The sequence below is a fragment of the Notechis scutatus genome, chromosome 1, assembly GCF_049901735.1.
Source record: "Notechis scutatus isolate UNSWTSFEM ecotype Mainland chromosome 1, rNotScu1.2, whole genome shotgun sequence".
NCBI classification, from domain to species: Eukaryota; Metazoa; Chordata; class Lepidosauria; order Squamata; family Elapidae; genus Notechis; species Notechis scutatus.
Genome location: NC_142009.1, coordinates 115,614,366 through 115,624,365, shown reverse-complemented (window position 1 = coordinate 115,624,365; position 10,000 = coordinate 115,614,366). Strand labels below are relative to the sequence as shown.

Sequence of the window (10,000 nt, the reverse complement as noted above, 5' to 3'; positions counted from 1 at the left end):
TTATACTTGATCTGGCCTGGAATCTGGGCTTCAGATTATTCTGATGCACATCCCCATGAAAACTTCAACCAAAGATTGAGATGTTTGGCATTATTTATTTGAAGCTTGGCTGCCTCCCCCCCCCCCGCCCCCGCTTTCCCTCACAGTTTGGCAACAACATAGGGAAAGGTGAGTACTGGGGCCTCCAGTATGTTGTGTTTGTTTACATCCAATGCTATTCAAGCTGGAAGTCTGAGACAGATTCTTATTCCGGTTACCTGACTCCTTAGTGACACTACACCTCTGGGATGATGCCCATGCTGGAGATTACTGTAAATCATTCTTTCCCACCCCTCCACCCCCCCCCCCCAGGAGGGGAGGGGTTGAGCAGGAAAAGATGAACTGTTAATGCTCGATGAAAAAGATTTTAGCAACGGATGAAGATAGCTAACCTGAGACCTGTAGCAATTCCCCAGTTCCGTGCCCATGTCGGTGAACACTGTGCTCAAATGCTTGTCTTAGAGTAGAACCTTTGATCTGCAGCAAGTCGAAAGTTCCTCCAAATGGCAAAACTGCTGTCAGTTCCTCCAAGGTAATAATGCCTGATTAGAACACAACAGCGATAAGTCATAGTATGCACAATTTTGTTCCTTTTTAAGCTTTGTGGAATTGCTTAAATAGAAGAGAGTGGAGTTCAAACCTTATTCCACAATGGGACTCCCTGTCAGACCTTAAGACTAGTCCTTATCTTTAATGGCATTGTAGGAATCACCTTGGGAGACAGGAGCAAGATCCAAGGATTAGAAAAACCACCATGCAAAAGGTATCTCAGCCCTCAGAAGAAAAAGGGATGTGAGGAGCATCTCAGAAGGGATCTTCCCTAGTTTACTGGGAAGTAAAAGGAAAGGAGGGAAGAAATGTTTTCATATTTGAAAGATTCTGTTAATGCAACTTTACAATAAAGATATTGCAATTGTGCTTTTTGTGTAGGTGACCTCAAAGGGCTAAACTATCTTCCACTCCACTTTGCATCTTAGAATTGCATCTAGTTTGCATCTTGGGCTAAAAGTGGCAGGCCATCAATCATTCATATGAAGAGTAGGAATGTTAATTTTATTTTTGTGGTTTCTACCCGTGCCATCTCATGGTCTCCAGTGCACTGCAGTATAAAAATTAAATTACGTTTAAAGAATTAGTTAAACACAATAAAATGGGCGTTGGTTCTTACCTGACACGCCATTTCTCTGGAGCCGTGAGGATCATCCAGAGAGTGGGAGGTGCTTCAGTCTGCGTCGTTGTAGGCTGAGCTTAATTACTGAGGATTGCTCCGCCCTTCACCACGTGGCTGCCTTGCAATCCCCAGTTTACGCGAAGTCGAGAGTGAAGAGAAGATCTTGCTCTCATCTTACTATGCTAAAGGGTTTATTGGCCGAAACAAGACCCCACCAGACGGAAAACTTAATAAGGGTGGGGCTGGATGATCCTCACGGCTCCAGAGAAATGGCGTGTCAGGTAAGAACCAACGCCCATTCTCCTGGGAGCCGTTCGGATCATCCAGAGAGTGGGACATACCAAAGCTTGGCTGTCCTACGGGAGGGAGTCCGTCTGGTCCTGCAATCTCTGCGGTTCCGTGAGGACTCGCTGGAGGACTCGTCTACCAAACGAAGCCTCCGCCGAAGCAAATATGTCGATCTTAGAATATCTAATAAAGGGAGATGGGGAGGCCCAAGTGGCCGCCCGACAAACGCCAGCAATTGGAACCTGGGTGGCCCAAGTAGCCGAGGTAGCAGCACTTCTGGTGGAGTGTGCCGTTATTCCGCTGGGAATGGGCAGGGCCTGGGACAGGTAAGCTTGGGAAATAGTAGCTCTAATCCAGCGGCCGATGGTTGACGGGGACACTTTGTGGCCTAACGATTTGGGCTGAAAGGAAAGGAATAGGGATTCGGATCTCCTGAAGGGCTGGGTACGTTTAATGTAAATGTAGAGGGCCCGTCTTACGTCTAGGGTATGCCAAGGCTTCTCCCTTTCCCGCGAGGGATTGGGGCAGAAGTTCGGAAGTGTGAGTTCCTGTGCCCTGTGGAAGGCTGAGTTGACCTTGGGCAAGAAGGTAGGATCCGGCCGGAGAACTACCCGGTCGGCATGGAAGATGCAAAGGTCCTTCCTCACCGACAAGGCCGCTATCTCTGATATTCAGCAAGCCGAAGTTGGCCACCAGAAACACAACCTTGAATGTTAGGAACTGGAGAGTGGATTCCCTGAGCGGCTCAAAGGGGTGTTTGGTAAGGGCCACGAGGACCTTATTGAGGTCCCAAGTGGGGTATCTGTGAACTGATGGGAACACAGGTAGTGGCTCCCCTGAGGAATGCCCTAATGCGAGGGTGGAGGGAAAGGGACCCCAGATTGCCACAAGCAATGACGGTTGAAAGGGGCTGCGACCTGACGCCTCAGGGTGTTCGGAGAAAGACCTTTCCTCAGACCCTCTGGAGGAATTCCAACACTTGAGCTATGGATGGGGAAAGCGGGTTGACCTGGAAACCCTGGCACCACTTGCAGAAACTATTCCAAGTGGCATTAAAGATTCGGGCTGTGGAGGGTCGCCTGGCGGCTAGGATGGTATCAATAACCTAGTCCGAAACTGCTCCTTTCTTAAACGCTCCCGCTCAACCTCCAAACAGCTCGCTGGAGCCACTGCGGGTCCGGGTGCTGGAGGGGACCCTGAGAAAGGAATCCTGTTCGGAGGAATTTCCCAGGGAGGGGCCATCGATAGGTTGCGGAGGTCCGCGAACCATGGGCGCCTGGGCCAGTAGAGTGCCATCAGAATCAGTTCTGCTGTCTCGGAGATGAACTTCTGGATGGCCCTGAGTACCAGGGCTACGGGAGGGAGAGCATATAGAAGCCCTGTGGGCCAGGGGCAACGGAGGGCGTTGTAGTTCTCGGCCCCGTGGGAGGGGTACCTCGAGAAAAACCTGGGGAGTTGAGTGATGAGGGGGTATGCGAGGAGGTCCACTGACGGGAGGCCGAACAGCCCGGTCGCCTCCCTGAACAGTGACGGGTGGAGGCGCCACTCGGACTGGTCCCCCGTGGTCCTGCTCAACCAGTCTGCTTGGGTGTTTAAGTCCCCTGAGATGTGCTCGGCTTTGAGAGAGAGGAGATTGCGCTCCGCCCAACGGCAGAGGCGCTCGGCCTCTCACATCAGACGGATGGACTGGGTGCCCCCTTGTCGGTTGACAAGGGCCTTGGTGGTGATGTTGTCCGTAAGTATAAGGACATGCCGCCCACGTACCTGAGGGAGGAAGTGGCGTAGGCCCAGCGGATGGCGCGGAGTTCCAACCAGTTTATACTGCATGCCCGTTCTACCTGAGACCATCTGCCCTGTGTCGAAAGCGAGTGGATGTGAGCGCCCCCTCCGGACAGGCTGGCGTCTGTGGTGAGGGTGAGGCGTCGGGGCTTCTTGAGGCCATGTCCCTGTTGATGGCGGGACTGGTCCACCAGAGGAGAGACGTGAGGACCTTTGAAGGCACCTTGACCGTGGCCTTTGAATTGCTACTGCTGGACCGTTGGAACGGAAGCAGGAACCACTGTAGGGACCTGGTGTGTAACCGGGCCCAGGGAGCGATGGAAATACATGAGACCATTTTACCTAGTAGCTTAGACAGATCCAAAAGTGTTACCCTTATTGAACGTCTGATGTGTGTGATGGTTTCCTGAATGCTAAGGAATCTTTCTGAGGAAGGGAAACCTTTCCCCGAACTGAGTCAATGACGGCCCCCAAGTGGGTGATCCGTGTAGAAGGTAACAGTTGGCTCTTTTTCCAGTTACCGGAAACCTATGGTCTTGGAGGGCAGAGAGGGTAGCTCTGACATCCTTCTCTGCTTGGAGTCTGGAGTGGGACAGGATGAGGATGTCATCCAGGTAACAATGGAGACGAACCAGGAGGTTCCTGAGGTGGGCCGCCAGAGCCGCGAGGACCCTAGTGAAGGTCCTCGGGTTAGAGGCCATCCCAAAGGGAATGGCCACATATTGGAAGTGGTGGTGGTTGTAGCAGAATCTGAGGAATATGGAATGGGAGGGCCGGATTGGAATGTGGAGATACGCCTCTGAAGGTCTATAGAGGCTAGCCAATCCCCCTGTCTGATGCCCAGGAGAATGGACTGCAGGGTGTGCATCTTAAACCTGCGGTAAATCAGGTAACGGTTGAGGCGTTTCAGGTCTAGAATAGCCCTCCATCCCCTTGAGGATTTGGGGACCACGAAGAGGTGAGAGTGAAACCCCTGCCCCCGCTGGGATGGTGGGACGGGTTGTATGGCCTGTATGCTAAAGAGATGCTGAATGGCTGAATCCATTAAGTTGCGTTTAGTGGGGTCCCTCGAAGGGGGGATGCCATAGAGAAGTCAGGGGGTGTGCGCTGGAATTCAAGCGCGAGACCAAGTCTGATGGTGTCCCGGACCCCGGCATCGGAAGTGGAGGAATCCCATCGGTCAGCGAAATGCTTGAGGCGTCTGCCGATGGGAAGGGAGGGACGAGGTCTATCTGGTGCGCCGGAAGGGCTACCCTCCGGAGCCCCTGAAGGGACGTCTCAGCTGCCGCCCTCCTGTTCCTGTCACCTGGATCGGCTCGATCCTGGGGCTGGAATGGCCGGAAGGAGGGGAGTCTCGGATACCTGGGCTGGAAAGATGACTGGTAGAAGGGTCGGGAGGGACCTCTCCGAAAGGGCTGGGGGCTCTTGACTCTGACCTCCGAAAAAGGGGGAAGAAATTTTTCTTACTTCGGGGTTCGGATAGCAATGGCTCCAGGGCGGCACCAAAGAGTCTGTCCCTCTTAATGGGGGCAGTGGCCAGCTTAACCTTGTTTTTATGTCCGCCTGCCAGTGCTTGAGCCAGAGCAGGCGGCGAGCTGTAACGTGAGAGGATATCGCTCGGGCGGAGGACTTCACCGCGTGGTAGGTGGCGTCGGCCGAGAATTCTGCTGCGGCCGTCAACTTTGCGATTTCCTGATGTGCCCTTGTGTTAGAGGGGGGAACATGCTGTTTCACTTGGCGGAGCCACCGGATCGAGGACCTGGTGAAAGGGAAGCGGCCATGGCCGATCTAATGGCCCAGGTGTCGGCCTGATGAGTCCTACGTAAGGCCAGTTTGGACCTTTTGTCCTCGGGTTTTGGGCTTCCAGGGGGTCACTGGAAGAGGACGAGGATACTGAACCAACGAAGGGCTTGTCTACCTCGGGAGTGTTAAGCAAGTTGCAAAAGCTCAGCTCGAGGTTAAAGAACCTCTTGTCCTGGCTGGATGGGCAGGGGAAGCTCTTGTAGAGTCCAATTGGTCTGAAACTAGGTCGTGGAATATGGGTGGGGCCGGAATAACCTTTGCCTCCACCACGGGCTGCCTAAAAATGGCGTCCTCTTGTCCCTCTGCCGGGGCGGGGAGAGCCGGAGAGGACTGAACCGACAGGCCAGAAATGTTCTTGGCCTTAAAGAGTAGTGATTAAGCATGTGTGGCTTGAACAAACCCAGAAGGTGGGTTGCTCGGGAGTGAGGCCCTCGTCCTCGGACATGTCTCCTTCTATCGGGCCTATCTCCGATAGGGGTTCCCCTTGTGTAGACCCCCATTCAAGATCCTCCTCCTCCCCGAACCTATCCAGGTCCTCTATAGCCTCCTCCATTTCCCCTTCTGGGAGGGGGCTGTCCCCCCATAAAGGTACCTGACCATGGGTAGGGTCCAATCTAGGCGAGGACCTGACTGATGGCGAGTCGTGTTCGGGCGCCATCGAGGGGGGACCGGACCTGTACATCTGTTGAATGCCCTCTGCTATCCCCTGGCGGATAGCCCGTTCCATCCATGCCTGCATGAGCGCAGAAATCTCGACAGTGGCGGCCTCCTCCTGGCGCAGACCAGCAGCCGTGGGCGTGAAAGTACTTTGGCCGTCTGGCTGTTGATTCGGGGACCTGGCGTCCCAGGGATAAGCTGCGCCTGGAGAGGGAAGAACAATCTGGGGGAGGGGGGCTGTCTGGAAGAAGAAGGAATGGAGGGTGGGAGGGCTGGGGGCACTGGTTGTGCCTTTCTAGATCGCCTGTCAGATTCTTTCTCCAGTGCCCTATGACGCCTCAGGGTGTCTCTCTGAGAAGCCTTGGAAGTTTCCTTAGAGGCTTCCTTAGCCTGTCTGCGCAGGTGGTAGGACTTAGATCTGGCCTTCAAAGAAGAGCCTCTAGTGGAATTGTCATCTGCCATTATAGAAGAAAGGACTCTAGCTCCAATTTAAGGCAGTTGGCTCGCCAAGGTTTCGGCCTACAACAAAGGCCGGGTGTCCTTTCAGCTGGCCCGCGCCCCCTTTTGGAATTTAGATATGTAAGTTCTACAATATTATTATTGTTATAATTATTAATATAAATATATATACATGCGTATAAGCACTGTATATGAAATCCAATCAGTGTTGGTAATGCGTTATTGCCAAGTACCAATAATATATATGAAAATATATATATACCTCAGAAAACATATATATGTATATGTATATAGTTATGTATCATTATCATCATTATCATTATCATTATCATTATTATTTATTATTATTTATTATTATTATTATTATTATTATTATTATTATTATTATTATTATTATTTTTTAATAATAATACTTTTTGACAAGAAATAAACCGGGACCTGTTCAGCGCTCCCAGGAGGGAGTGACCCCAGATACGGTGTTAAATTCTCCAATTGTCCAAATGAACGCCTGAGGCTGAAGTGAGGCCTCTGGCAGCTGGAGCTCCCAGGCAACCACCGGGAGGGATAGGCTGCAATTCCCTGCCCTGAGCTGCTGCGGAAAGCCAACAATTTGCCAATATCTAAGAATGCAGTAAGTTCTCACAGGCTGGGAGGCCTATGATTAGAAGACTAGTTTCTTCGCAGTCACAGAGGCCTGTTACAAAGCGCCCGAAAACGTGGCGGCGCCCAAAATGGCGGCCGCCCACGATCCCTTTAAAAACGGGCCGCTCAGGGCAAGACTAAGCCTCTCCGGCAAACCTGGAGGCCGAGAGAGGCAGCGAGACAATTTTTCGCCCCTTTTTGGGGCGATCAGCGTCGCGGTGGGGGGATCACCAGCTGCGCTTATCAGCGCGATCGAGTGGAGCCGCTACAATAGCGGCGCGAAAAGCGGCAGGAAAGGAGCCGAATTGGAAGGGGGAGGATTGGCGCCGGAGCGCGAAAGCCGCCCGCTCCCTATCCCCCTGGGGCGAAGAACGCGCTCCCCTGCTATAGCCACCCCAATTGCGCAGAGGCTAAGGAGAACCGAAACACAAGGCAAACCTGAAGTGAAAATTTTTTTCTTTTCTATAGCTATTAAAAAGGAACTTGAATCGGCCAAAGAGTGGAGAAATGCACAGCCTAATCTCACGAAGGCTGAGCGTAAACTGGGGATTGCAAGGCAGCCACGTGGTGAAGGGCGGAGCAATCCTCAGTAATTAAGCTCAGCCTACAACGACGCAGACTGAAGCACCTCCCACTCTCTGGATGATCCGAACGGCTCCCAGGAGAAACATAATAATGTGCAGTTTAAAGTATCAGAAAATCTCAATCAATCAATCAGAATTTATTACAGTCATAGACCAGAGGTCATTATCAGAAAATCTGCAAGCACTGTTTTTCAATGTGTATAAAAATGATTAGATGATTTTCCAAGAGAAAAACTAGTAGTGCCACAGGGGGTTTGGATAAGATATTTACAGCAAAGTAATAAAAACATAAATAAGATGCTTTGTAAAGGCCAACCTGATATAGTTTTTAAATATTAATGGAAGAACGGGCTTTTTTCCCATAAAGGAAGTTGCAAAAGAGGGATTTTAGAAAACTGTGACAGTAGTTGAATAGAGTGGATACAAGTACAAACTTAAATATTGATATAAAACGAAGGGAAATTGAAGTGGCACTGTGTAAAAGCTCTTGAAATTGCACATACCGTTATTGGCTTGTTCATCAATAGGTGACCGTATTCCACCACCATTTACAATGCACATGGAAACATGATTCCACTCATTATCATCTGGGTGTCTTAAGTTATTGTAAACCTAAAAACGTTCATAAAGAACAAAAAAGGTGAATCCATCTTCCACTATCCTTTTCACTTAGCTTTTAAGGTCATCGGTGTATCAAAGCTAGAACTCCTGAGATGATATCTAACAGCATAGCTGTTTTCCACTAAAACCAAACAAGTCTATAGTAAAGTAGTTTTGTTACAAATCTTCCTTCCTTGCAGCACCCCTCCCTCAAAAGGGCCCCTTCTCTCTGGCAATGCGGCTTTCAAAGAGCCTCCACTAATGCCAATGGGAGTTCTTTTGCTATCTGTATGGAAATACTTTTTTTTGGAGAAAGACATAAAATTGAATAGAGAGGGCTTAGCTCATTCTCTTCAATAGTAGCCTCCTTTTAGATTGCCCTTAACAATACTTCTGGAAGCCTTACTGAAGGGTATTTGTTGTTTTTTGAGAAAAGAAACCTTAATCCTGAGCTGCTCCTCATCAGAGATAAAGATTATTTCCCATTTTGAGGCAAAGTGAGAAGTGGGGTAACGGCTATAGAGAAACTGTGGCTCTGAGGGAGAAACTGTTGGGTTATATTGGGCCTCCCAGCTGACTCCATTTTGTCTGCGAACTGGGCACCCTTCTTTTAAGCACAATACGATTTCCAGGTGCATACATTTGTTAACACCAATAGTTACTCCTGTCAAGAACTGTGCAATAAGGGTGATGCAACTGTGACAAAAAGCACAATAGCGTGACAGGCTAGTGGGAGTTAGTAAGACAGTGGCGTGATGGAGATTTTGACAACAGAGCAGGTGGAGGAGGATCTGTAATTAGGGCTGGTACCAAGACCAGCAGCAATAGGAATGAAACATAGAAAGCAGACAACTGGTTGGGACTTTTGGAAATGATGCTGGCAAGGAAGCGGAGGAAGGACAAGCCAAACAAGAGAAGAATCAGAATCTGAGGCATCCATGATATAAATAAAGCAAGACAAGAACGAAGAGGCAGGGCTTGGAAGCAAGATAGGGAACTAAAATCAGACATGGTAGAAGTTTTGCCAGGCTATTTGGGGTTTCTAAGCCAAGGCCTATGCACCCCGATCTATCATTACCCTGCAACTATCGGCAACTGTTGAGCAAAATAACAGCTACTCCTTTCTGATTTAGATCCAATCTTTACTAAGGTTTACTAAGGTTATTTGGACACATTTTACTAAACTGTGCATAAATAGAACTTCAGGATTAATTCTACACTTCAATAGTCTTTCTGAGACTACGGAAGTTCCCTGATTTCAACATTAAGGGTGTGTGCCTCACACAGCAACAATGTACCTTTAACTATAGTTTAGGACATCAAGTACAGAACCAGTTATTTGTATTCTAATTTGTTAATTCCTTACCACAGCATCACAAATTAAATTTCCCAAGTTGCACTCATGAAAACGGCAAGCATGAGTCGTACCATTTAGGTAAACAATTGTTCTCCCTATTACTTGCGTGGAATAACTCTGTAGCTGAACCTTCATTCTTGTAACTTCTGCTTTCACAGCTGGATCTAAAACAAAAATCGTGATTATAACAGTAACTGAGTTGAGACCGGGGTTCTGCAGTGCTTCACCGAGACTGTGCAACTGGCCATCTGCAACTGCTACAAAATTTGTGCTAGGTGATTGACTGCTATGTAACAACCTAGCTGGATTAAGGCATTGCAGACAGGAACTATATGAGCATCTCCCTCATTCTCCAAAGCATTTTCTTGCTTTCTAAACTGAAGTATTACATATAAATAGGGGGAAAACCTTTATTTTTTCACTACATAGCATTACAATAGAATTGGTATTCAACCACCTCAAAGAGAATGCAATAGAAACGAAAACTCGGAAGTAATCTCAAATTTAGTTTTGAAAGGATTTCACAATTAGATGGAAAGGCTGTGGACAACTTGGATTTAGTTCTTCAAAAGCAATCTTCTTTCTCTTTGTATCAGGCATAAGAGTATTTTCAAGACAAAG

General features: G+C 49.0%; 1 protein-coding gene across 1 annotated transcript in view; it reads right to left on the bottom strand.

The window, feature by feature from the left end:
- The window catches only part of LOC113429782 (snake venom 5'-nucleotidase), a 12,675-nt gene extending 3,014 nt beyond the window's left edge, over positions 1-9,661 (bottom strand). The window contains exons 1-3 of the mRNA XM_087943934.1: positions 9,389-9,661; positions 7,926-8,034; positions 432-581 (exon numbers count right to left, since the gene is read on the bottom strand). Of these exons, the coding sequence (XP_087800060.1) occupies positions 432-581; positions 7,926-8,034; positions 9,389-9,514 (385 nt within the window). The 5' untranslated portion in view covers positions 9,515-9,661. The remainder of the gene's footprint in view (positions 1-431; positions 582-7,925; positions 8,035-9,388) is intronic.
- Positions 9,662-10,000: the final 339 nt, after the last annotated feature.